General features: G+C 39.3%; 1 protein-coding gene across 1 annotated transcript in view; it reads right to left on the reverse strand.

Moving 5' to 3' along the window:
- Positions 1-26,628, reverse strand: part of prrc2c (proline-rich coiled-coil 2C) — a 55,420-nt gene that overhangs the window by 9,641 nt on the left and 19,151 nt on the right. The window contains exons 3-27 of the mRNA XM_087298088.1: positions 26,319-26,496; positions 25,453-25,565; positions 25,184-25,309; positions 23,251-23,546; positions 23,022-23,101; positions 22,610-22,746; positions 21,993-22,080; positions 20,887-21,070; positions 20,223-20,805; positions 19,713-19,888; positions 19,280-19,544; positions 18,945-19,155; positions 16,367-18,859; positions 15,856-16,016; positions 15,568-15,722; positions 15,077-15,461; positions 14,638-14,723; positions 14,086-14,280; positions 13,035-13,286; positions 9,654-9,746; positions 9,465-9,566; positions 7,410-7,596; positions 7,108-7,311; positions 4,434-4,555; positions 4,152-4,360 (exon numbers count right to left, since the gene is read on the reverse strand). Of these exons, the coding sequence (XP_087154214.1) occupies positions 4,152-4,360; positions 4,434-4,555; positions 7,108-7,311; positions 7,410-7,596; positions 9,465-9,566; positions 9,654-9,746; positions 13,035-13,286; positions 14,086-14,280; positions 14,638-14,723; positions 15,077-15,461; positions 15,568-15,722; positions 15,856-16,016; positions 16,367-18,859; positions 18,945-19,155; positions 19,280-19,544; positions 19,713-19,888; positions 20,223-20,805; positions 20,887-21,070; positions 21,993-22,080; positions 22,610-22,746; positions 23,022-23,101; positions 23,251-23,546; positions 25,184-25,309; positions 25,453-25,565; positions 26,319-26,496 (7,081 nt within the window). The remainder of the gene's footprint in view (positions 1-4,151; positions 4,361-4,433; positions 4,556-7,107; positions 7,312-7,409; positions 7,597-9,464; positions 9,567-9,653; positions 9,747-13,034; positions 13,287-14,085; positions 14,281-14,637; positions 14,724-15,076; positions 15,462-15,567; positions 15,723-15,855; positions 16,017-16,366; positions 18,860-18,944; positions 19,156-19,279; positions 19,545-19,712; positions 19,889-20,222; positions 20,806-20,886; positions 21,071-21,992; positions 22,081-22,609; positions 22,747-23,021; positions 23,102-23,250; positions 23,547-25,183; positions 25,310-25,452; positions 25,566-26,318; positions 26,497-26,628) is intronic.

The following is a 26,628-nucleotide window of genomic DNA, read 5'->3' on the forward strand; positions in this document are numbered from 1 at the left end:
CTCAACCTGTGCAGTGCACATGCCCTTTTTAGTCTTGGATAGAAAGTGCCCTTCCAAAATGATCAAAAGTGCCCCCGCGACGTGGCACACCTTCGGTCCCGCCCTTCAGTACGCGCGCGACAACACCGCTCTTGAGTACGCGCGCGACAACACAGCTGATCAGTACGCGCACGATAACACCGCTCATCAGTACGCGCGTATCAACTCTGCAGATCTGCACCTTCCAAAATGATCAAAAGTGCCCCCGCGACGCGGCACACCTTCGGTCCTGCCCTTCAGTTGGCGCGCGACAACACCGCTTTTGAGTACGCGTGCGACAACACAGCTGATCAGTACGCGCGCGCGACAACACAGCTGATCAGTACGCGCGCGACAACACAGCTGATCAGTACGCGCGCATCCACTCTGCAGATCTGCACCTTCCAAAATGATCAAAAGTGCCCCCGCGACGCGGCACACCTTCAGTCCCGCCCTTCAGTAGGCGCGCGACAACACAGCTGATCAGTACGCGCACGGTAACACCGCTCTTAAGTACGCACGCATCAATCCCCCCCACCCACCCTGAGGGTCTCAGCTGCTTCCGCTCTAAAGCCAAATGTGGTTCAGATTTGTGAAAAGAAGCGCTGTCAAGTCTCTGGCAGCAAGGAGTAGGCAAAAGATGCCATGTTCAGAAGAACTGTTCATAATCTTCACTCAATGTTCTATTAATGTTCAGGACACTTCATGTTCAGAAGAAATAATTAAAACTGTTAATAATGACATTTGAGGACTTTTTTTTAGTGAAATCCCTTATGCGGCCCAGCCTCACCCAGACTTTGCCTCCTGCGGCCCCCAGGTAAATTGAGTTTGAGACCCCTGCTTTAAGGTAATAATATCACTGCTTAGGCTACACGGTAGAATTATAATAAGAGTATAATCTTAATCATATTAAAATCGGAGTATTGGTGTCTTATGTGAATGTACTCAAAGTCTCTGGAGAAGTCGCGAGCTGTCAAAGACAGGGCATTACTCTGCCTTTCAGCATGAGCCCTCCAAGTTTAGCGTGTTTCCTCAATAAACACAACGAAAGCGTATGCTTCGCGTTGTTGTGTCAGAATCCTTGTGAAATATAGTAATACTTCAGGACGCTTAGTTTAAGCAAATTTGATGAACGTGATCATGCGTGTTGAATCTGAGGGGAGTCGCTCCAGTATGGAAGGCCGTTGGGGCCAAAACGTCTGCACCGCGTTGTGTGTGTGTCTGTGTCAGGCCCGTTGAGGGGTGTCAGGGGTGGAGTGAGCAACGTATCTGAGTAGGGCGTGAGCGCGATTAATTAGTTAATTTTTTTAATCGATTGACACCACTAATATATATATATATATATATATATATATATATATATATAAATATATATATAAATTAATTAAAATATATGTATATTTAAAAATATATATTAATAAAACTTGTTCAATCTGCACTCCGAAGTAAAAGTAGTACAAAGACTGCCACTTGGTCGTTCAAAGAGAAAATTTATTGATATGATATTTTTAAATACAAATGCGTAAATGCACAATATTTGACTTTTTTTTTAAATGGATAATAATTTATGCAGTCAAGCATGTGTTTTGACTGCTATTATGCAGGTGATTGACACCTTTACCGATATCAAAATGCTTTTTTAATGCAAAATTAATTTATAGTTATTCCTTACACTGATTAAAAAAACTTGAGTAGGCCTAGGCTACAATAAAAAAAAAAAAAACTTCTCTAAATGTAGACCTAAATACATTGATATGCATTGAAATACATGATGAATACTCTGGACAAATGAAAGTGTAAAGCCTGCAGCTAAAGAGCGCAAAGATAAGTTAATAATTAATGTAACCACGTACATTCTGTATATTGACTGATCGCTTGCCTTTATTTCCTATAATGTATAAACTTATTGTGCGTTATACTTTCATAATGGCTATTATTGATTATTAAAACTGACATTCAGCAAAGCAGAGGATACGTTTCGTATTTTTTATGAAAATGAAAGGAGGCAGTAATGTTATAGGCTCTGTTTTATTATAAATATGCATACAGTGAAGATGCAGCACGACACCTCAACATTTCTGCTGTCTGTTAAGTTGTTAATATCAAAATGAAAATAGGCAGTTCCTTCATGTTTTTATTTTATTGTTGAGAAAGTGAAACAACGTAGCCAGGTGTGAATAGGGTTATAAAGTATGTATAAAGTATGATGTGAATAAGGTTATAAAGTACACTGTTCCCTTTGAAGATTTACCAGACATGTCCTCGAGGGTCTGTTTTCCATATCAAACTTGCAAAAGTCTAAACTTACAGGGAGAGGATGCGAGACTGAACTGTGTGTGTAGGCTACTTAATATTGAGGAAAAGCCTTAATCAGAATGTCAGCAGCCCCGCCTCCGTTTTCAGATGTCTCCGTTTTCCCCCATCTACACTGAGACGAAGCAGCAGCGTTTTATAATGTATACGGCCTCTCCAGCGTTTTCGGCACTCGGAAACTCATAGTGCATAGTGTGGACAGATGGCGTAACCGTAGCAAAACGTATGCGTTTTAAAACGAACACGCATTAGTGTAAACGGGGCCTTAGATTATTTAAGTGAGGTACGAAGAATGTAGTTCTTTGGGGTTTTCGATCCACATAAGCAACATTTTGAAAACACAGAAGACCTCATTTTGCAAGACCACATGCAGAGGCAGGTTTTCAGTATGGACCTTATTTTAAAATGCGGAAGTGCGCCTGTTTTCGCGATTGTCTTAGAACTTTCGTTTCAGTCGCCTATGGGAGAAATGACAAGGAATAATAAACGGCAAAAAACGGTCAAAGTACTTGCTCTACAAAAAAATGTTTGCATGACTATACAGACCAAGTAGAATAATATAACAAGGAAATATCAGTTTGCAACATCAAACAGCGAAACGAACAGTTTTTAATGTCTAAAAATGAATGGAAGTGAATGAGACCAGAAGTCTCGTGCCAAAAAGATTCAAATACAGAGGTGTTGCTATCCACTATTGCTCCCTGATTGGTGTATCCTTCTCTTACTTATCAATCCCTCTCATATGACACTAATGTGGACAATAACAAGGTGGAGGTGTATAAGCACTTGTACAATCCATAATTTGCTCAACACTTTTTCCTCATCTGGTGTGGTCTCAGACCAGCATGGTATTTTCAAAATGCATTGCTAGTCTCTTTCGAAACAATTCTGAGATTTTAACAGCAGATGGTGCTCTAGGTTTGTTTTTAACCATACTTTCAATGCTCATGAAGAAAACGCTTTTGAATGGGCTTTAACATTTCTTAACTATGATTCAAGTAGTATTTGTAAAAAAAAAAAAAAAAGATTCATGTAGAGTACAGCTGTTTGTAAAGCCTACAGTGCTATCTACTGTTAAAAATTAAGCTCAAAATTGATTCAAGAGACAAATTGCATTGCATTTAGAAAATCACAAATGATGAAGACCCAATTTCTAAAATGATTTTTTATCACAGCTCTACTGACTAGTAACAAATCAGAGAGCAAACAACCAATGGCTTGTTGTGGTGAATACCCAGTGTTCATGAATATTCTGTAATAAATACAATAACGTTAGTGTAAACTCTGCTGCATTATGATTAATGTTTAACATATCATTGTGATGATGTATAATTATAGCTTGGAAAACTGAAGCCTGTTGAATAATTTGTTTAATACTGCAGTTGTGTTGTACCACAGCAACAACAAAATTTCTACAACAGTTTAATTCCAATAAGTATGCTTCAAAACACTATAGTATTTACTAGTATTTTTTCACGTAACGTAATAGCTTATACAGTATCTACCGCCTCGATGACAGGCAAATATATTTTAGTTCAGTTGAAAACTCAGGCCTCTTCATGTTATAAGGTTCACGCCCAACATATGTGGTTATTTTCTATTCATATCGCCTTTGAAATATGGTATTAAAAATTGCAAAAATACAGTCTTTCCTCTGTCACCCATTCAGTTTTTTACTTCCTGCCCTCCATCTGAATTCTGCACGTCACCAGAACCACGTGATTGAAAACAACTTCTTTTTTCTCTCTTGTTTTAAAACAAAAACTATCTAAACATACTGAAATATAACATGACTGATTCTGAAAAGTTCTTAGTGATACCTGTAGGGCTGTATGGAGGAGCTGAAGAGGTCTTGAGGCTGAGACACCGGAGGTCCAGTGCTAAGGCTCAACTGGGCCTGGTGCTGATGCTGGTGTTGATGTTGGTGTTGGTGTTGGTGTTGGTGTTGATGTTGGTGTTGATGTTGGTGTTGATGTTGCCCCTGCAGAGGTGCGTAGATAGGGATGGGGATCTGCTGCACTGCTGTGGGCTATGACGAGACCAGAGTGTCAATTAAGAACATGAGAGAAAATGAGACTATTGCTGGTGGGAGAGATTTATACCTGTGAAAGTCCAGGTTGAAAGCCTTGCTGCTGTGCTATGGAGGGAGGAGCCAGGCGAGGGTGAGGTGCACTGAACAAGTGGCTGGTGTCCATGTAGAAGGCCGGGATTTGAGCTGCAGAACCTACATGATTAGAAACAATTGAATGAACTTTTTCAAAAGACTCTCTACAATTTTAGCATTATTTCGGAGTACTGATTTGTCTGTATTGTATTGCTGAGTTTTCTTCCATGAAGTATATGCAATGTTGAGTCTGAATTATAATCAGGTCTTGACTGTGGCTAGTAGTTTTCCAACATTACTAGCCACTCGCCATTTTCAGTAGCCACACTTTTGTTGTTGGGAAAAGATATTCTATATGCAAAAAAATTGACTTTGACAGGCTAAAATGACTTGGTTTAGACTTTGTGTTATGTCCACGAGTTCTTATTCATTTCATTTTTTTTTGTGTGTGTATGAACTTGTTTAATGCGCTTGAGCAAATAGGTTGTGATTTCATAGTGTCGCACTGGAATTAGTTATTTTACTTTACATGACTTTTCAGGGCTTAAAATTAGGGATTTACCAAATTTATCTGTCAGACCATACAAAAAAAAAAAAAAAAAAAGAATTATTTCTTAGGCACAAATTTTAAATGTGTCAAAACAAGCAAAATATAGCTGTATACATCCACTTTTTATTCAACAAAACCTTTTTTTTTTTTTTTTAACCAATTGACATTTAAAAATAATTATTACCATGTATCTAAAACTAGGCACAGTAATCGGCTAAAGGTTCCAGATCAGTGAACCATATCAACCAAAATAACTATAAGCAAAAGAAAGCGTGGAATAATGGAAGGATGACTACATGCACACGGGTAACGTTAGGCCCATAATCGATTTAAACATTGGTTTGCGAAAACAAGAACCACTGCTGCTTTCAAAAGACATTTTATTTAAATGTCTGGAGTTCTTGAAAGCAGCTGGACAGTGGGTGCACAAGCATCACTGTTTGTCCAGTTCATTTTTAAAGAGAACCGATAACAGCAGTTGCGTTTCTAGGCATGGTTGCTTCACGCCAGGAAACGGGCGCATACACGCTTTCTAAACAGTCATCACATTACCTGTGCGCGCGAGTTATAAGCATGAGTGATGCCCTCTCATTCGATATTCAGCCTTCTTTTGCTCACGCAAACACTTGCATTTTTGTTAGACATGCTGCTTCTCGATTCTAAAAATCACATTTGCATGCATATTGGGCCATCTCTATTGTCAAACCCTGTTTTTAAGAAAAGTACAATATAAAAATGATTTTAAACCAGTAAAAAAAGTGGCCAGTAGGAGTGTCTATTTAACCCGCCACAGCTAAAAATACTTGCATTTGGCATATGCACTGCACTACAGAATCATCCCAAACAATCTAAAATTCGAAATGTTTCCAAATAGTTATTCAACACATTTAGTGAGATTGTATTTATATTACAATACACATTGCAGAAAAAAAAAATCTCAATGTTAGATGTTTCCAATGCCGTGCAACCCTTACAACATATCCAATTGAGTATTAAAGTAATGAAGTGTATTGTCATGTCCAAGGATTTTTTCCTTGTCGAAAAAGGGGAATTGATAATACGCTATAATAAATAACCTGTGAAATATTTTAAGCTGAGACTTCTTGGCAAACACAAGCGTAAATTGCTTATTGGTAATTTTTTTTTATTAATTTAATGTTTAAACCAATAAATAACAGATTTTTCCACACATTGAATATGTCATGTGCTTTCTGAATGCCACTTTATTATTTTACTGGTATTTTGATTTCAGTTAATGTTCGTTGACTTGGTTGCTTTATTCATGCTTTTTTTGGTTGTAATTTTCAGATTTTATTTGTATTAAAAACGTTGGCCGTGGAAAAGGATAGCTAATAAAGTTCAGAAACCAGTTTTGTTTTAATAAATCAGTTCACTGTGTTTGCCTTTTGTTTTAGCAGTCATGACAAAAAATAAAAATGATAAATCACAAAAAATCCATGTCAGCACATCCCTAAAAACATGCCAACAAGTTTACCTGTTCTTTTTATAGTTCATAACAACATTAACTGTTCATTAATAACTGCAAGAAGTGTTTACGCCCTAAATCAGCTGCTGAATTTTAAGCTTGGTGTCATAAAATATAGGAATGAATTTATAAATCAGTACTACCAATTCCAAAAATCTTAAAGGCAGTAGAGGTGTCAAAATTAATTGTTTCTTCGATGTATCGTGATGCAGATATTTACATTAGTTTATTTGATATAAATGCTCATGTTGTTTTGTGCATGTGCTTGAGTTTTGTTTAATGCATTCAAAAAGAGTGTTTTCTTTGAGCAGGTCAAATTACAGTACATGTATAAGACTGCTTGCATTACAGGACAGAATTGTATTACAAATAATATTTAAATATAGTTATAAATGACCAATTTTGATACAGGAATTGTTTTGCTAAGTAAAATATCAAAATGGTTTAAGAAAAGCATCAATGCATCGTAATGCACTCAGATATTAAATTGAACCAAATGGATGGCATGATAGTCTTAACTAAATCAAATTGTGAGACCAGTGTAGGTTCACACCCCTAAAGGGCAGTGTATTTAACTACATGAGCAGCACTTATAAACAGATTCATGATGGTAATGTAGAATACAAATGAAAGTACCTGCTGCAGACTGGGAAACGAACACCTGTGGGGTCTGTTGCTGCTGCGGTGGGAGCAGAGAAGGAGCACAGCCCAACTGGGAAAAGTTAGTGCTGGACATTCCTGAACTCTGCAGCTGCTGCGGCTTCACCTTACAGATGTTGGGAGGGTCAGAAGCTGATGTGCTCTTGGTGCTTAGAGAGGATGTTGTGTAAGTTGCAGACCCTGTGTAATAGAGAAATAAAAAAGGTCAATCTGGCCATGTCTGCCTATACCAGAACAACACAATATTATCTGTCAGAGTGAAAAGCGTGAACTCATACCGGACAGGGAGGTGCTGGGGGTGACAGAGGCCACAGGTATCTGTGGCACTGAAGCACTGGAGAAGGAGTTGAAGGGGGCACTGCCTGCTCCTCCTCCACTGGTGATGGGGGAAGCAGAGGAGGTGACAGGAGAGCTCTTTTCAACCAGACTGGGTGAGTTTTCCCAAGCCTTCCTTGCCGATTCCATCTGCAAGAGCATACAAGGAAGCGGGTTTAAAAATTGTGCTTTTGGTAGCATGTTTAGAGTATGATTCTGTATGACTAAAAACCCAAAAAATTTTCTTGATAGAGGGATGATATGAACGAAGCTACATTACAGTAGCGACAGCAGATAATTCACACGCGAGCAGCCAGTGTATTGAGAGCTAGGAAACCGTTTTGTTCATGAACAGAGGAAACCGGCACGTGAGCAAAGAGATTTACTCTCTCGTATTACATGAATGCGCTCTCGACTGCGCTAACGACATTTTTAGTGAAATAATGCCATACTCCACAAGCCAAAATCATGTAGCGCGCACCCAAAGCGAACCTCCGCAAACATCGATGACGTCGCATTTGCTGCGCACACTAAGATCAGTAACAAAAAGCTAATTGACTCATTCATGTTGACCTAATTTGCAGTTGTAATATTGCAAATTACAATTAAACTAGTAAAATAAAGAACTAAAACAACACGAAAACCTAGCAACACCAACAAAAAAGAATTTAAATGAGCATTAGATGTAGAGTTACATAGATAGTTTTTCGGGAAAAAAAAGACCTGTGCAAAAATATTTAAGACCTAGAACAGCGAATTTAATACTTTTAAAAGTCTTAAATTTTGATTTTCAAATTTTAGACTTTAAGACCCCTCAGAAACCCAGCACTAAAATCCAGATATGCACAGAAGCCAGCCAGTTATCTGTAGTAGAGTACATGATTGAAGAAATCAATAATGAACACAAACACATGATTGTGGTAATATATGGTCTATCTATATTGTTATAAAGACATTTGACCAAACAAATAATAAAAAATTTTATTTACCAAATTTTCGGTAACACTTTACAATAAGGTTCATTAGTTAATGCATTTACTAACATGAACTAATCATGAACAACTCTTGTACAGCATTTATTAATCATAATTGAACATTTACTAATGCATTATTAACATTCAAGTCTGTGCTTGTTAACATTAGTTAATGCACCAAGAGTTAACATGAACTAACAATGAACTACTGTATTTTCATTAACTAACATTTAACATGAATAAATATTGTAGTAAATTTATTGTTCATTGTTTGTTCATGTTAGTAAATGGATTAATTAACATTAACTAATGAACCTTATTGTAAAGTGTGACCAAATTTTCTTGTTGAATGCAGAAAAACACAAAAGAAAATTTTGGAAGAATGTTGGAAGCTGGTAGCCATTTACTTCCATTAGTATCTTTTTTCCTTACTATGGGGGCCAATGGCTACCAGTTTAAAGCTTTCTTAAGAGTAGCTCACAAAGATTTGGAGTAAACGGCACATTTTTACTTTGGTTGACACATCCCCTTAAAGACAACCTGGATATTTTTGAATAAAGATGCATTTTTATAATAAAATGCTAATCGACCTAGCTTTAATTATTGTATAGAATACTATAAAACTGATTTCTTTAAAACTTTATGATCTGAAACCATATATCGTCACAAAAATACACCATTTAATTCATTCAACAGTTGCAACAGTGAATTGAGTAAAAGTACACGAGTAAATCTTTTTGTTAAAAGCATGCATGCAAAATATCATCACACATGTGCTACTGTAATATATTTATTTATTGCTAAGAACTATTGTATTTACACTAAACAGCCCTTACTAAATCAGTTCCAGACTGCAGAGGCAGATTTCAGATTTTATCATTAATATGCAAGGTTTTTTACTATAGTTACCATTTTTATAAATTGCAAACAATAAGATAACACTAGTCCTTGTATATTACCAGTTTTGATTAAGGGGGTCAGAATTTGTAAAACATTACATTTATTTAGCGAAGCAGTGTGTGTGTGTGTGTGTGTGTATCGTACTTTGAGTGTGAGGTCAACGGTGGCAGGAGAGACTGTAGCAAGACTGGAGCTCTGCTGCAGGGCTTCTCTTCTTTGAATAGGCAATGGGTGCGGGAGGGCCACCTGAATCAACAACCAGAACACAAATTAGAACACACACACAAAAACAACTATACCAACGAAGATTGATTACAGCACTTGAGCACTAACAGGTGACACAAGACTCTCCTCCATCTTGGTTCCTGCAGTGGGGACGTTGTCAGCTAAAGAGGACGACGGGACTGTGTAGTCAGTCACAGACTCCTGCACAATAAAAAGGCACACTGTCAGTAAAAAAACTCTTTACAAATCATTTATCTTTGTAATATCCTATTAAAATACTCCCAAAATAGATGTTTTTGATTCTAAAAAAGAATGCCCAGCAAGACAGTTTATTTCATCAAAAACATTAGAAAATGTATCTGAAATGTCAGATAACTAACCTAAAATGTCAGAAAACTAACCTAAAATGTATTAATGTTGACTTAAAGAGCCCCTATTATGGGTTTTTGAAAATGACCTTCCATGTATTGTGTAACACAACTCTAAGTGAAGCGAAATATCCAGCTAAGGCTTAAATCTAAAAGCTCTTTGGGTTTAAAACATTTACTCATTTATAAAAGAGTTGACTCATAGTGCTTCAAATGAATCTTGATAACGAGTCTTTTGTTATTTTAGTGTGATGTCGATGCAAAACTTAAGCTCCGTCCAGCTGTTGTGCCGCACAAACCCGGGAAGATTGAAACCTGCGGCCCCGCTCACAAACACAGTAGCAAAGAAAAAGAGGTAGACAAGCACTGCAGCAGATCCCGGTTGAATCAAGTCATGAAGTTGCTGTGCTCAACTGGATATTATTGGAAGCGTGCAGGAAAGTCAGAGTTATTTTATCTACCCAAAGATGAAAATGTGAAGTGTCAGTGGTTGAGGTTAATTTTTGCAAAAATACCTCAGCATTATAGCCCAGCCTTGTGCAGTTCCCGTCATTTTTCTGACGAGTGCTACTTGAATCCACACATGCTTACAACGGGGGATTCGTCGGCCGTTTGTTAGGGGAAGGATCAGAAAAGACTATTTTTGTATAGGACTTTGTCAGAGCTCAACAGGAACTTTATCAGTACAAGGATCAGTGGATCATGGATCATGGATCAGTTTCTTCCTCCATTTCACAAGTGTGAGTGCGATTAAAATGGTTGCTTTTTTATTTTCTCTAGCTTGCAAATGATGTATTAAATTGTGTTTTGTAACTTGTAACCGCTTGTACTGTATCTGGTTAACTCTTTATATTCTCATATTGAGTCTAATTTTGTTGAAATTACAGGTTTTCCAGGTTAAATAACGAAACGCGAGGATGGTTGGAAATGGGTCTGAAATACGGGAGATTCCAGGGAAAAACAGGTGTTTTGGCAGGTATGCCCACACATACACAATGCACTCTGACTACTTCAATATTGTTGATATGCCATTCTGAGCATTTTACTCTCTTGTGATGTACACTGTCGACCAATCACAACAGGCTGTCATCGGTCCAATCAGCGCAGATTAGCTTTGCGCTAAGGAGGGGTTTGGGAATAAATGAATCGCTGAACGAATCATAAGGGAGTTGCTTGGACAATTAGGTAAAAATAAATGCATATTATAAGACAATGAACGAGTTTTTTGACCTTGTATGCATATCAGTTGGTGGTCTCCCTTTATGATAGTATTTAATTGTAATATTTCTAAACTTCCTATTAAACTATCCAATTCCCATTAGCAAGTACTATTGGCGTGGCATCTAATATATAAACAACTTCAGTCCCCATAGGTATTATATCTGGAATAACCATGAAATTTGTTATAAAAACAAATCTATATTTTTTCCTAATTGGTTTATGGACAATTTTTGCTTAGTTTTTCAACTTATCTTAAGTAAACACTGTATTCCTATAACCCCACAAGAGTTTGTCGTAGTCATGAACGCAATTCCCAGTGGAGCTATTGCCCTTAAAAAAATAAAAAAACACCTTGATTCTGTACTCCTTTTTACTTCATTGATTAATGCCTGTGAAACAGTGCTTGGAAAAATTTGTTTCATGTTTAATTCTCTCAGACATGGATAGATTGGACATCTTTTTAGAATGAAATAGCCTATTCCTCTTGTCATATTTCACTTGAATAATTAATTTCAGGATATTCCTTGGAAGATTGTGTGGTCTTTACCCAACACATTTTTAAAATCACAAATAAGGTTAAAAAGGTTTCCTTCAAATTGCTACATTGAGTTTATCTGGTGAATGTTTATATATAAAAAAACCATCCATTTTGTGGAATAATGGATGAATCTGTCAATCATCTTTTTTGGGAATGTGCCCATGTTATGATTTTTTTTTTTTTTAAGAATTCTGTTTATTCATGTCTCTCTCTTTTAGATAAATTTTCTGTTATACAAGGATGTTTTATTTGGTTATGTCGATAAAGTACAATTTTTAAATACTAAATTCGAATAAATTTTTAATACTAAATTCGAATACATTTTTAATAATAAATTCGAATACGTTTTTTTATACGATTTCGAATAAATCTATTTATTTTACAAGCAATGTTTTTACACACAATCACAAATTTTTGTCTATAAAGTCAAAGTTTTGTCAGTTTCTTATTTTTTGTAAAGATTTGAAATACTATTTGGATACAATCTTTACCTCCAGCAATGTTACAGCTTTAAATCAATAACACTATGTCAATCTTACAGTATTGTCTCTTTTCTAAAATACCCAGCTGACTGTATTCTATGTGACCTTTTACACATCACTATGACCTTGCTTTAAGATAGATTTAAAGTAATCATAGTTTATACTACCCCTGGCATAATTTTTTGTTTCTATTTTAGTTTTGCTTTGTTCTGCTGTTTATTCTGTGTTATTATAGGATTTATACCTTTTCTGTATATTTTTGTACTCTTGTTGAACATTTAAAAAAAAAAAAAAAAAGAAAAAACATGTGGGCACAAACAACCCTCCCTAAGCCATGATTTAACACACATCATGAAAACCTTGAAAACCTGAGGTGAGTGAAATTACTTTATTAAAGACTTGTCGTGGGCACAGCACATAACACAGGCATTGTGTCACATCTCTTTCGCAGCACACGCACTAGCAAGAGGAAAAAGCAATGTGTGTTAGCAGCGTATGAGCAGAAGCAGCGAACCGGCACCTCCCGCGAACACCTGATTCATGGCTGTTTCACAGATCCTATTGTTTCTATTTACCAGCAGCTGAAGTCAGAATTATTATTAGAAATAATTTTAAAAAAAAATTACATAAAGACTTTAGTCTGTGGTATATATTTTTTACAGTAAATTGACACAAATAAAGGTCATTTTAGACCGCATTCAGAAAAAAAAAGTCCCACAAAATCCTGGTGGGACTGTCTAATATGCTGATAACGGAATTAAAAAGTTCTGCAGCTTCATATTTTTGTGGTATTATGATTAATATTTCTTTTAAAACATTGATCCCAAACCTTTAAACCGTATACATTGTGACATTATGGCGGCAGGATATTATGTCGCACCTTAGAGCTGCTGGAGTACTCTGCTGCAGGAGCAGTGATCATGCCTTCAATGTCTCCACCGAGCTCAGGAACTTTGTCTTTAGCGGGTGAGCTGGAGTCTCGGTCTCGACTGGCTCCAGTTCCACTGTTATCCAAGCCTTCTCCATCAGACTGACGCACATCTTTGGCAGCCTTACGGTTCTTGAGCGAACGCTCTTTACCTATGGGACCTGGTTTATATTCCTTGTGCTCTGGAGGAGGAATGTCAGGTAACTGTGGAAAAGACAGTTAGTTTTAAATAATGTACACTGTTTAAATAGAGCCATGTCTGATGTCTAGGACTACAATTAAGCATATCACTTTGAACTTGAAAAACATGAATTTAAATCTATTAATATCTTTTATCCTTATATTTCAGTTTTTAAAAGTTTTAAAGTCACAATATGTACGTTTTTACCATTATAATAGTGCAGTATCTTTTTGCTGACTTGTGTAAGTACATTATACTAAATGGTTTAAAGAATTTCAGAGCAATTTTAACTAGTGACTTTGACCATGCCATGTGAGGCCATGCTAGTATTGTCCCAATTCCACAATTTACAGATTAAAGATGCTTTAATATGTTGTGTTACACCAGACCGTTTAGAGCAGCAAGATAACATAACCCTAAAATATATTTAGTATGATATAACAGTGCTACTTCATCATGAGCAGAAAAACAGGAAGCAGTTGACTTCAGCTTGTCATTTCACTGCCAGTTTTCAGCTGTACTCTGCTTTAAACTATGATGATAAGTGTTGAATGCATTATATCCTGCAGAAATCATGTCGATGGATGAGTTAAAGTAGACCACAACTCCCATGATTTCACACCAAGTCAAGGTGTTATCAAAAATACGCCATTGTTTGTTGTAAAGTCTGCCCTCTATTGCTGAAAATCAAGGCGTCATCAAAATATGCCATTGTTGTGAAAACCTGCCCTCTAGTGTTGAAAATTACATATTGTGCCTTTAAATATTATTTTATAAATCTGTTACTCTTCATGATTCACTTCCCTCTTCATGAAACACTACCTTCTGAGGCTTGACAGGTCCAGCACGGGGCTGTTTTTGCCTCTGCTCTTTGGGTTCGGGTAATTTATTGTCAGAGGTTTTCTCCAGCAGGGCAGGCACTCCATCACTGTCAGTGCTACCTGCTGAAGAGGGGGCACCAAACTGGATGCTGTCCATGCCCAGCTCAACTCCACTCTCTACACCTGCTTTTACACCCTAAAACAGACAGATAAAAATGCAGTCAAGTAAAATGTGTGTGTGTTGGTCAGTATATTAAAATATATTATTAAATATTAAATAATCACCACCAAATTTTCTCCCATTGTTTAATTTGATCAAAAACTATTTGAGTTGAGTTTTTTTATTCTGTTGAACACAACAGATGATGTTTTGAAGAAAGCTGGAAACTGGTAGGAATTTGTTTTTCATACTATGCAAGTCAATGGTTTCAGATTTCTTGTTTGTGTTCAACAGATAAAAGAAACTAGAGGTACAGAAAAAGTAGCTAAATTAACATTGGGTAAACTATCCATTTAACCTACTGGAAAACAGACTTGATTCATTTATTCTTACCTCAGGTGTTACAGTGCCAGTAAACGAAGTGAGTGGTTTGTTCCAGGCACTGACAGATGGAGGCTGTGGAGGACTGATAGGTCCAACTACAACAAAGACAAATGGGGCAACCATCAATACAGATCTAAATCAAAAAATTAATTTTAACATGGAAAAAAACTAAACAAAACAAATCATGAAACATTTAAGCAAATTAGTCAAGTACTAAGTCTTGTAAAACATGGCTTAGGGACACAGGTGTCAAACTCCTGGAGGGCCGTAGCTCTGCACAGTTTAGTTCCAATCCTAACTAAACACACCTGATAAAACTAATTAAGTCCTTAAGGCTTGTTTGAAACCTACAGGTAAATGTCTTGGAGGAGGGTTGGAACTAAACTGTCCAGAGCAGTGGCTATTAAGGAACTGAGTTTGACACCCCTGCTTTAGGTCAAGGACTTACGTTTCTTGACATCAGAGAGAACGGTGGAGCCAGCCACTTTGTTCTCCCACAGTTCAGTACCCAGGGTGTTGAGCGTCTGACTCTTAGCAGGGAAGTCTACAGGTGGAGGGGCCAGAGGTGCTACAGCACCCTCAAGAGGTTGCGGTGAGACAGTGCTCTGGTTAGAAGTGGGCAGATTGTGCTGTGGCACAGAAAGAGCTGGCTGTGGTTGAGGCTGCTGTGGGACAGACTGGCTCTGTGGAGCTGGGGCTGCAGGCTGCTGCACTGCTGCCGCTCCTTGCTGTTGCTGTTGTTGCTGCTGCTGCTGCTTTTTGGCAAACCGTGGAGGGAGTTTCGAACCACCACCTCCCCTACCCTTCTCTCCAGAGCCCTTTTTACTCCAGTTCTGCACAGAAGGTGAACAGATGCACGAAAGACAGATTTGTGTAAGAACTACCATGGTGCAATCAATGCAACATATTGGAATAAACATGTTTCCTCCTGGTTCTTACCTGTACAGTCTGTTCTTCCTTCTTTCTCCGCTCCTCATCCTGCAACCGTTTCTGCTGTTTCCGTGAAACAACTTCTGTGAACCCATCATCATTTGTGTTAGACTGTGGGTCCTCGAGTGTCGTGACCTCTGGGTGATCATCAATGATCACTACACCTGAGGAATAAAATAAATCAGATAAAGGAGTTTTGTTTAATTTATAAACATTAATACTTATAGTATAAAGATATCATTAAAACAATACTGGACTGTAATTAATCACATTACACTGGGTTACATGAACACTCACTGGCATAATTGTTGAGATCAAACTGAGACAAGGCATTTTCTTTCTCTTTGGGTTTTTTAACAGCTTGTTTTGCTTCCTCCTTCCGTCGGCTGGTTGCTGGCTCTTTTCCAGGCTTCTGACCTGTACCAGCCTGAGCACCCTCTGCATTCTGAGCAGCAGCACTGCGAATAGCAGAGAAAAAATATTGGGTTATTAGAAAAAGATTTAATTAATTACTGTTTTAATAAAGCAAGAAGCCATAAGACCAAGTGAAGCAAATTCTTCAATAGCTACTGTTGTTAATAATGCTCCATAACATGCTTCATTAACTACAGAATAACAGCAAGTCAATTAATAAAGTAATTATAAAAGCATTTTGGCAAGGCAATTAGAAAAGACAATAGTCAGTAACTGGAACTTTGAAAACCTTACGAAAAGTTTAATCAAAATTACAATTATCTTAAACCTCTTAAATCATAACAGTTCAATTCAAACTAAAGACTCTATGCTTTCCAGAACAACAAGAACTCACCCTCTCCGTCCAGATTTGGCACCAGATCCTCCCCTTCTCTCACTCTTGCCTCCAGGGTACCCCCGACCTGTTTTAGGCCCACTGTTGCCCCGGCGGTTCTGTCGATCTACAGGGCGCTGGCTGGAGAAGCTCCTTTTGGCTGCTGAAGCCAACTCTCTTTTCGGGATTGCCACACTTTCTATGAGTGATTTGCTCTGTCCACCAGTGATCTGTGCAGGTGCAGAGGAGGAGGATGTGGTTGCAGTCACAGCTGCTTCAAGTAGCTTCTTGTCTTCTCGCTCTCTCCGTTCATTAAAGTCGCTACTTTCAGAAGCAGTTTCCCACTCCTCATTGGCTTGATCAGAGGAGTTCTGATTGGACAAGTCAGGCGATTTGCTGCCAGCAGCAACTACAGTAGTGGTTCCTACTTCAGGAACAACAGACTCTGTGACGGGAAGCTCAGGGGGACTCACATCAGGAGTGTGAGAAGATGCTGTATTAGTATCAATCACTCCCTCAGACAAAGTGACCTGAGACCCTGGAGCTTTAGACAGTGTTGGGGAAATGGATGTAGCTACTGGCATGCCTGGTGTTGATTCACCAGCATACACTGCTGCCTCACGCTCTTTAAGTCTCCTAAACCGTGGGGGCTTGTCCTGCCTGGGAGGACGGGCTGCTCTTGGTCTTCTAGGTCTCTCTCGAATGCTTTGTCCACCGTCTCCAATTTTTTTGTTGTCATATTTGGTGTGTCGACGTTCAGATGGCGTGCTATCAGTCCGTGAGGTCTCTGCTTCCTCTGGCCGAAAGGTCTCCATGGGCTTCGAGGGCCACTGAGAGCCCTCTTTGACAGGAGCGCGCCGGAAAGGTGCAGATCTGTGTCCACCTCTTTCTCTGCCACCTCCACGTCTGCTGTGCAAGGGTCCTTTGCCCCGACGTGCGACCTCACCCTTTAACAGAAAACCAGGTTTAGGCCGCCCATCCTCATCACGAGACCCCGGTTTTTCTGAAACATGTCCAGGCGCATACCCTGAAGCAGGTTTAGAGGACCTAGATTCTGGCAGCTCACGGCGGAGCGGTCTGTTTGGTTTGGTGCTAGGCTCACGGTCTGATGCTCCAGTGTCACTAGCAGATTCTCTGCCTTCACTTTCAGAGTCTGTGTCCGAGCCCCGTCTGCGTCTGCGCTTGGGCAGGACTTCAAAGTCTGAGCTCTCGCTACGTGTTTCACTCTCTTCTCTGCAGTGGAAACCAACTGCCCCAGTGGCACTTAATGGCAAGTCTGAGCGTGATCGTGGCTCTCTGTAAGGGTAGTCCCCTCGACTTCGCCCACGACTACCTCGACCTCTCCCACCATAGCTGCCTCTGTAGCTGCGGCCACGGGAATAGTACTCCCCCCGACCACGGCCTTTAAAATCAGAAGGCCACTCTTTCTCTCGGTCCGCATCCCTGTCTCTTTCTCTGTCCCGATCTCGGTCTCTCTCTCGGTCCCGATCTCTGTCTCTCTCTCTGTCCCGATCTCTGTCTCTTTCTCTGTCCCGATCTCTGTCTCTGTCCCGATCTCTCTCTCGCTCCCTCTCGTCTCTTCTGTACGATCGGGGAGGGAAGCTGGACTCTTTGCGAGAGGGTAGTTTGGGCTCAGGGCATTTGTCATTAGATGGAGGCCTATCTGGCTTTTCCTCAGGAACAGTTGCAGTTGCTGGACCTGCTGTTGTCTGCAGATCTCTAGATTTTGCTCCACCAGTTTCAGGTTCCACCACCATTTTCTTCCCATCACTGGAAGGCTTTGTTCCATCACATGCCACTATAGCAGCTGACGAAGCACCTTTGGGTGCAAATCCTTCTTTTTTGGTTCGATCTCCTCGTTCATGTTGCTCTTCTTTCTCTCTTCTCTGCTCCCTCTCTTCCTTCATGTCTCGCAGTACAGGTTTTTTAATAGGTCCAGATCTCCTGACCGGTCGCTCTCCTCCAGCACCCTCTCTTCTTCCAGATCCAGAACCACGGGATCCCCAGCGCATCTCTGACTTCTGTTTGTTGGGTGGCGGTAAGATAAGCTTGTCACCTTTATGCACATTATCGTTAGTCACAGGAGGAGTGGAACGGCTGCTGATGGCAGGGCCTTGACCAAAGGCCTCCTTTCTGGACTTTTCTTCTGGTCTTTCCACAGTTTCAGTGAAGTCCACGGTCTTCTGTGCTATAGTAAGTCCCTCAAATCTAGGTTCTTCCAGTTTTAGAGAGTGACTGGAGCCTTGAGAGATACTCCGTTTCAATACAGCCTGTCCAATGGCCTCAACCTCATCAGTAGCGGTGAGGTTAGCCTCCTCAGTTTCAAAGGAAGGGATGACTGGTGCTCGGTCAGTCTGTAGGAGACTTGGAACCTCATCTGAAACATGACTAAAAGCAGACAATGTTTCAGATGAATCCCTGAAAAAGTCACTTTTGTTCCGAGGCTCCAGTGGGCTATGGTCCTGATGATAGACACCAGATAGACCTCTATCCAGGTCCAGACCAGCATCCAATCTATAATTAGAAGAGGGGGGAAAATGAGCTCTTGATCAATTAACATTCAACGAGGGAGAAATACCTATAACTTGTTTATGGTTACCTTGGGTCTTTGCCATCTTCTCGCCCTTTAGCAGTTGCAGTGGAGGGCAGTGGCTCCGTTGAGGGATATGGGTCAGAACCCCAGACCATTCGAGACTCGCTGGGAACTCCATGTTCTCTGATTGGTCGTGTCAGATGATCAAAAGTGTCTGATCCAGAGCTGCTGTTGTCCGTGGGCTCTCGTCGTACCAGTTGCTTAGGAGGCATTCTCCCTGATAATGATAAAAAAATGATTAGGGTCCACAAAGATTTAGAATACTTGCATTTACAAATAAGTTTAAGGTATTAAAAGTTTATATGCAACATACTGGAATAAACATAAGTTAAAAGTTATACCCGGGTGCATAGGAGGAATGTCTATAGGTGGTCTTCCAGACATCATACGAGGGTCCATGTAAGATTGCATCATTAACCACCTTGGGTCAAAGCCCATTGAGGCAAGATGTTGGTGGTGGGGGCCAAGAGGTTGGTACAGAGATCTATGCTGAGGAGGAACTGAACCCCCTGAAGGAGAGACCGGACCTCCTCCACCTTGCTGCTGCTGCTGTTGTTGCTGCTGCTGCTGATGTTGCTGCTGCCACTGTTGTTGTTTAAGTTGTTCCTGAGGAATTTAGGAGAACAAAGATGAAAGCTCTAATAGCTAAACGCAGGATCTACAAAGAATCTCTAACAATACCAGTGAGGCAATATGAATAAACAGATTTAAAAATATATAATGAGTGAATGCATTTTGATCTTTTAGAAACAAAGTCAACACAATGTGAAGTACCTGTTGTCTAAGGAACCTAGGTGGCAGAGATTTCTGGAACTGTTTTGAGTATCCAGAGGTTACAGAAGGACGAATGGAAGTCCCAGCATCTCCTTCATTCTCCAGTTGAGATGGAAGTGGAACATCTTCGCTAACAGAATGATCTAGTCTGGACAATGATAACTGAGGCTCCTCAACTGAAAGAGGAAAACATTTTTTTGACCAATCTAAATCTAAAAAACGAACAAAATCCATTTAATGAATCATTTATTACATGCATCAAACCAGATAAATTCCTTAATTCATTGGTCTTTGGGCAAAGAAGATTAAAAGAAAAAGATACAGAAAAATAAATAAACAAACAAGGTAACAAGTTAAAATAAAGCACAAACAAAATATTTGACAACCACTGACTTGTTTATCACACTTGCACCGTTTTTAACATTATACCTCCACAAGTCATAAAAAGTGTCATAAGTGACAAAAGCACACCCCAAATCACTTTAGTTTAAGTGCAATATGAACATTTACCTCTGGGCTCCTCAGCACAGAAGTAGTCTCTCATTGGCGGTCTCTCCACCTGTCCATGCACCTCCTCAGCTACAGCAGTATCAGCCTTGATTTGGGGTTCTGGGATAGTCCTAAGAACAGGAGGGCTAGGTTGCCGGGTAATGAATTGTGGCACCTCTTCCACAGTGGGCTCTGTCCTTTCATGAGTTGGCATGGGAGGGCAGGGTAGCTGTGCAGGCAGAGGTGGTGGCTGAGGTTGAGGGGGCGGAGTTTCAGCAGGTAGTTTAGGCACAATTTCAGTCACTTCCTGGTGGTCGCTGTGAGCTTGCGTAGCTGGTTTAGTAGCCTCTGTGGTCGAAGGTCGTCTTTTCTCCTCTAGTTGTTTAAGCTTCTCTTTGCATGCAGCAAGCCTTTGCTCCTCCATCCGCCGCTCCTCCTCCTCACGGCGTCTACGAGCACGTTCCACTGCTTCAGAGAGCTCTGACTGCTTCTTTCGTTTCTGTCGCCATGCTTCCGTTTCCTCCTCACCAACAGGAGGTGCCGTCGTTTGCAGCTTTGTAACACGAGGGCCACCACTTCCCATAGAACGCCCAACAGCTTGCCCCTGTGCAATTTATTATTTTGTCAACTACATAGCTCAGCAAATCAAATACAGCAATAGTAATTTTGGCAACTTCATGCATACCTGCTGGTCTTGTGGCATTATATTCTTGCTATAATGGACAATATTGCCAGGAGAGGGAGCCCTGGGGTCTCCACTTTCACCCCATGAGCTCTTGCCATCACTCCTCTCCTCTGTACCTTCCTTCCATCCCTCCTGGACCTCAGCATTCCTTGACCGCATGCGATCAACTTTAGCCATCCACTCCCTTTGGTTTAGCAAGAAAGAGTTTTATAGAACCAATACTAACAGTGCTTTCCACACATAGATTTTACTTGGACGGGCTGCCCAGGTATATTAAATGCCACCCAAGTATATTTGGTGACATTTATTTTTTTACTACTATTATCCTTTTACACTTTTTTGTATCCGCACAATAGCCAAACATTCGCGATCGATTAACCAGTGGAAAATCTCTCGCCTTACACATTTCATACTGCTCACTGTGTGTGCACAAGAACTGACAACAATCTGACAGACAATCTCAAGTGCTCCACAGAGACCCGCGGAGACGCACCTTTTGGGACCGCTTTTAGAAGGTTTCTAAAATCATCACTAATTATGTGTTTTTATCACTGACAACGTGTGCAGCCGCAAGAGTGAGAAAACATTAAATAATCAGTTTAACTAAAACTTTATTCTTGTTATTATAATACTTTTTAGAGATATTGTCTGTTTTTATTTCGCTGTCGTTTATTTCTCACTTGCTGTATTATTATTTTTTGATGTAGTTGATATATTACATATTTTTACATATCTAACATGCTTTGGCAATACTGTACAAATTGTCAGCAGCAGATTTTACATGGGTGCAAATGGCTCCTGAATAGAATAAAAGTTAAAGAATAATAGCAACAGTGGATTTGTTTTTTTTATGTCCAGTATTAAAAATAAAAATCTTCCAACCCAGTGAAAAGAAACAGTGTATAACAGTGTCATAATAAATAAAAATGTTGCTAAAAAGCACTTGTTTTTTACGCATGTAGTTAACCATGTGCCATGGATAAAAGGTGTGTTTCAAACTAGCTACCACCACAAGCATATTTCAAACCTGTAGGAAGCACTGACTAAATAAGATTAAAAAAAAAAATTTGCATAAAATTACAAACATAACGAACATGCATGCTTACCAGTTATCGCCTTTCTCTTTAGCTGAATGGTTCTCTTCATCATCACTAAAATTCAGCTTCTCGGTATAGTCAACTTCCATTTGGGCACCTAAAAATAGTGTATTTCTGGTTTAAACATTTAATGTGCATTCCCGTTGAAAATGTTGCATTACCTGAACTAATTTTTCCCTTTATAATTTTTTTATTATTATTATTTAGATCAAAAAAATAAATAAATAGCCTGTTTGCATTCAAGACCTTTCAAATTGGACTCCTCATAACAGGCAGGTATTGAAACCAGTGCACAAGTGTGTACTTAATATCATATATTAATAAAATAAAATTAAAATATTGATACACTAAAATATATACACTAATAATTAAAGTAACTACTACAAATACAAATTGGATATGCCACATTCAAGGACATTGTAAATAATCTGACTTCACAAATTGAATCCTTAAAGTATTACTCTCATGGTAAGTTATGATGCTAAAAGTCACAGTTTTTCATGTTTAATTGAGACTGAGCCTAATCTTCATCTTCTAAATCACAAAATACATGTACATAAATTATGGTTTCTACTGCTGTACTGTATTCGCACCACATTAAGCACACACGCAGCTGTCATTCTCACCTGCCCAACCCTCATCAGCTTCTGTGTCCAGATTGTCTAGCTCTTTTAATTCAGTGGCACTAACAATTGATGGCCTGTCTGGATCCTGCAGCCATGACTGAGAGGGAGGCAAAGAAGGTCTTCCAGTGCGTGGACCCCTAAGCAAAACAGAGAAAATCAGAAAGTGAAACTAAGTTGCCAAACTCCTGAACGGATCATGGATAACCTGCCTTGATCATGAGGAAATACTAAACTTGAATGTTCACTAAAACTTGCCATAGACGAATTAGATAGGTGATAAAAAACAAACGTCAACTGTCTAATATGAATACAAAATAAAAATATTAATTTATCCAAATAAAAGGAAGTACAAAGTAATTCTGCAACTGTTCTTCCAATTAAGTTTAGTTTCAGACCTTATGGAATCACTTACTTGGACATCTCCTGTTGTGCAGGGTACCTAAAGCTGCCTTGCGCAGGTGGAAAGGGCCCTCGAGGGTAAGCATTAAACATCTAGTGAGAAAAAAAACAAAAACAGCACACATTCAAGTGAAGTGTCACCGGAAAAAAAACACATTTTATAACAAGCACCAAATGAAAATAATAATTACATTTGACAAAGTAGAAATACTATAAACAATAACTAAACTCTTGTCACTCACATATGGCGGCATCATGCTCCTGAATTGGGCAGCATGGAATTGAGATGACATCCCTCCTGGTGGTTGCTGGCCACCATTAAGTTTATGCTGAGGGGCAGCAGTTGGGAGCCTGTCCCTGGCATCCCTCTTTTCTCTGCCCTCACCAGAAGAGGTTTTCCCTGCCTCATCAGAGTCGCCTGATGGAGATGGTGTGCCTCGACCAATGCCCGACTCCTCAGAGGGCTTACTGTCAGTCTCCGAGGGGCTGGGAGTAACGTTTAGGTTCCTGCCTCCACCTTCCCGCCAGCTACCCACATCTGGTTGGTAATGGACACAAAAGAGAGAGTAACTTTTATATATTTATAACTTATAACTTATTATATATATATAGTACTTAGATGATGAAGCTTATATTTAGCATTAAAAGGGTCACTTGGCATTTCTAAAAATATTTATTTTTTATATCTAGTGTTTAAATTTCCACATTCAATTCAGTGACTAATTAGCAAACAACTACAGAATAGTCTCAAAGAAGTATTTATTTTTATATAGTATTTATTTTATTAAATTCCATGAGAAGTGATGCAAACAGCTGTAATTATTGCAAAACAACAATGCTGTGACGTGCATTTTCATTTTTTGAGAGGTGTGCATCAAACAGTGATTGGTGGTTTTGAAATCGATTTTGCGTGTAAAAAATGGCATAGCCGGGTTGACAAAATTTGAGCGGTTTTGAAACGTACATTTTTTATGCAACTTTTTTTAACAAATCATAACTGTGTGCACCTACTCCATTCAGGTAATAGTGACCAGTGCATAGAACAAACTGGGTGGGCACAATCGCAAGAGGAGATGAAGGAAAGTCTTACTCCCGAACCACGCTGACTCACCTCCGCGTGCACATGCAAAACGCAACCCCTGCAGTTAAACTCAGTGGTTTATCATGACACTTATATTGATAATTTTTTTTACAATTGAGAGCAAGAACAAACGTAGAAGCATTGTCTGATTGACAAGCAGCACCTAATTATGTTCAAACGAATTTAAAACTCAAAATGGAACAAGTTTATACCCCATTCGGAAAGTAAGACATACTAAACATTTACACAACATTAAGTGCAGTTTGTGGGTGAGAGGGGGCAGTGTTTCGATGTGATCCGGTTATGTTGTAGTTCTGTGACTGCCAGTGTTTGCTGCTGTATGGTTAAAAGTTATGACAGTTAAAGTAACTAGGTAAATTTCAATTTACTAAAAGTAATTTGAAATATTAATATATTATATAATATAAATATCAAATAAGAAATTATTCAAAATAAATTACATTTAATATTATTCTAATATTTTGGGCATTTTTGTGTGTTTGGGTGGGTTTTGGACAGCTTTTGGGCTGGAAAAAGTCAGCTATATCTAACAACACTGGCATCAGGGTATGACAAACAGTGTGCGACTAAGCAAGGCTACACCAAAACAACCATTTGCATTATTGTGAGCATGTGATAATGAAAATATTATTCAGTAGCGTCAGTGAACTATGTCGTAGTATAGTAAAAGCCGCTCCATTTAAAAGTGTGAATATGATAAAGATTTATTACTGATCACAGAAGCGGCTTTACTGACAAAATGTGCATAAAGACAGAATGTAACAGAAGCTTTTATTTTACATAGTAGTCAACATGGTGTCAGCAGCAACAATATTACAGCGAGAACAAAAGTTATGCTTCATGGCAGCATTGTGGCAATGTTCCCACTTACAGATTTTTGAGGCATGTTCAAATGAGGCATTTTGGAAGTCTCTTTGAGTTTGCAAATTGTAGGTTGAGACTTTATGTATCTTATATTTGCAGAACGGCTGGTAACACTCCAAAGACACAGGAAAACATTAAATCAACAGCATAAGAGCCCTTTAATATTTTTACACCAGGCTTGTAAACAATCAAAAGGATGATGGTCTTACTCTGAGGCCTGAGGCTGGGCCCTGGTCCATAGGGTTCATCTTCCTGATCGGCTGGTTTCTCCACTTCACCTGCTGCCTGCAGACTCGGAAACTCCTGATGAAACTGACTGCTCATTCGAGGAGCTCCTGCACACAGAGTAGCGTTTAAGCATTTTGCTTTAGAAGCTCAAAACTCATGATTATTCTGCTGGCCTAATTCATTTTAATATGCATTTACAGCTCATAAAGCTGCAATTTCAGAGCAATCTAATAGCAACTAAGTAGTTTACCATCCTGCTGCCCAGACTGTTTGCTGTTGGCCCACGAGCGGCTTCCTCCCAGAGGGGCATCAGAGGTCTGGGGCACAGTTGGCTTAGGCTGTGGGGGAGGGGTTTCTTGCTGCCTAAAATCAGAAAATGATCAGTGAGCAGAAGCATCAAAAGAGGGCAAAACGTAGAAACCAATGTGGCAGACTATATTCAGCGTAATGCCAAGTTCATATTGCACCATTTTAGTCCTGATTCTTCACTTTGCCGACAGGTTTTGTGAAATCACAAACAAATGCCCAAAAATCTGAGGCCAACAGATGCTCGCTTATGAAAGTTACAATCATGAAGTATAAATTATCAAACACATGATCTGAGAGAATCACTGACGCCCCCTAAAAAATATTTGGCAAGCTAAATATATTGACCGGACAATAATTAAAAATCATGCTGTGTGGAATAAGTTCTGACTAAAAACACATCAGCGATGACCTACAATCAATGACAGAGCAAGATACAGGACAACGAAAACAAGCAGATCAGTACAGATAAAGACTGACGATTGGCTATTTCGAGCAGTAGGCGGGACTTTTGCTGTGGCAGTCGTACTGAGCATTGTATTTTTCCTCATACAAAGTAATGCGTTTAAATTGTAATTGCATATCTATAGTCTTTGGCCAGACAGAGTTGTCTCTGCATGTTTCTGGTGCAGTTAATCTCTTGTGAAGTATGAACCTAGCAGCAAATGAGTGCTAACCCAGAGAGACGTGCAATGTGAAAACAACTTAAAAAAAACAAACAAAACAAAAACAAAGAGTACATCTAGCACAGTGTGAACTCTGCAGGAAAGAGTTTACCTATAATTTAGTGTTTTAAGGTTGAAAGATTACCGTTCGTCTCCTGGTTGATCTTGTCTGGAAGCCCATCCACTGCCATCCTTGGGTACTATGCTAACATTGGGATCATTGCCTTTGTTCTCAGCTTTTAGGCTGGGCAGGTTAGCTGGAGGGGGCATGCGTCGACTGACCGCAACTTTACCCAAACTTTGGAGCCCATGTCTGGCGGCAACTAAAAGAAGGAGAAAAAATTAATTACCAACACTGCTAACACATTAATCTTTCATTTAGGCTAGGAAATGAAAGTGAAAGTTCTGATTAAAAATCAGTGAAGTTTTAACAACAATGTGAAAAGCAGCAACAC

This window comes from Danio rerio, chromosome 20, assembly GCF_052040795.2.
Source record: "Danio rerio strain M-AB ecotype USA chromosome 20, GRCz13ab, whole genome shotgun sequence".
Taxonomy (NCBI): domain Eukaryota; kingdom Metazoa; phylum Chordata; class Actinopteri; order Cypriniformes; family Danionidae; genus Danio; species Danio rerio.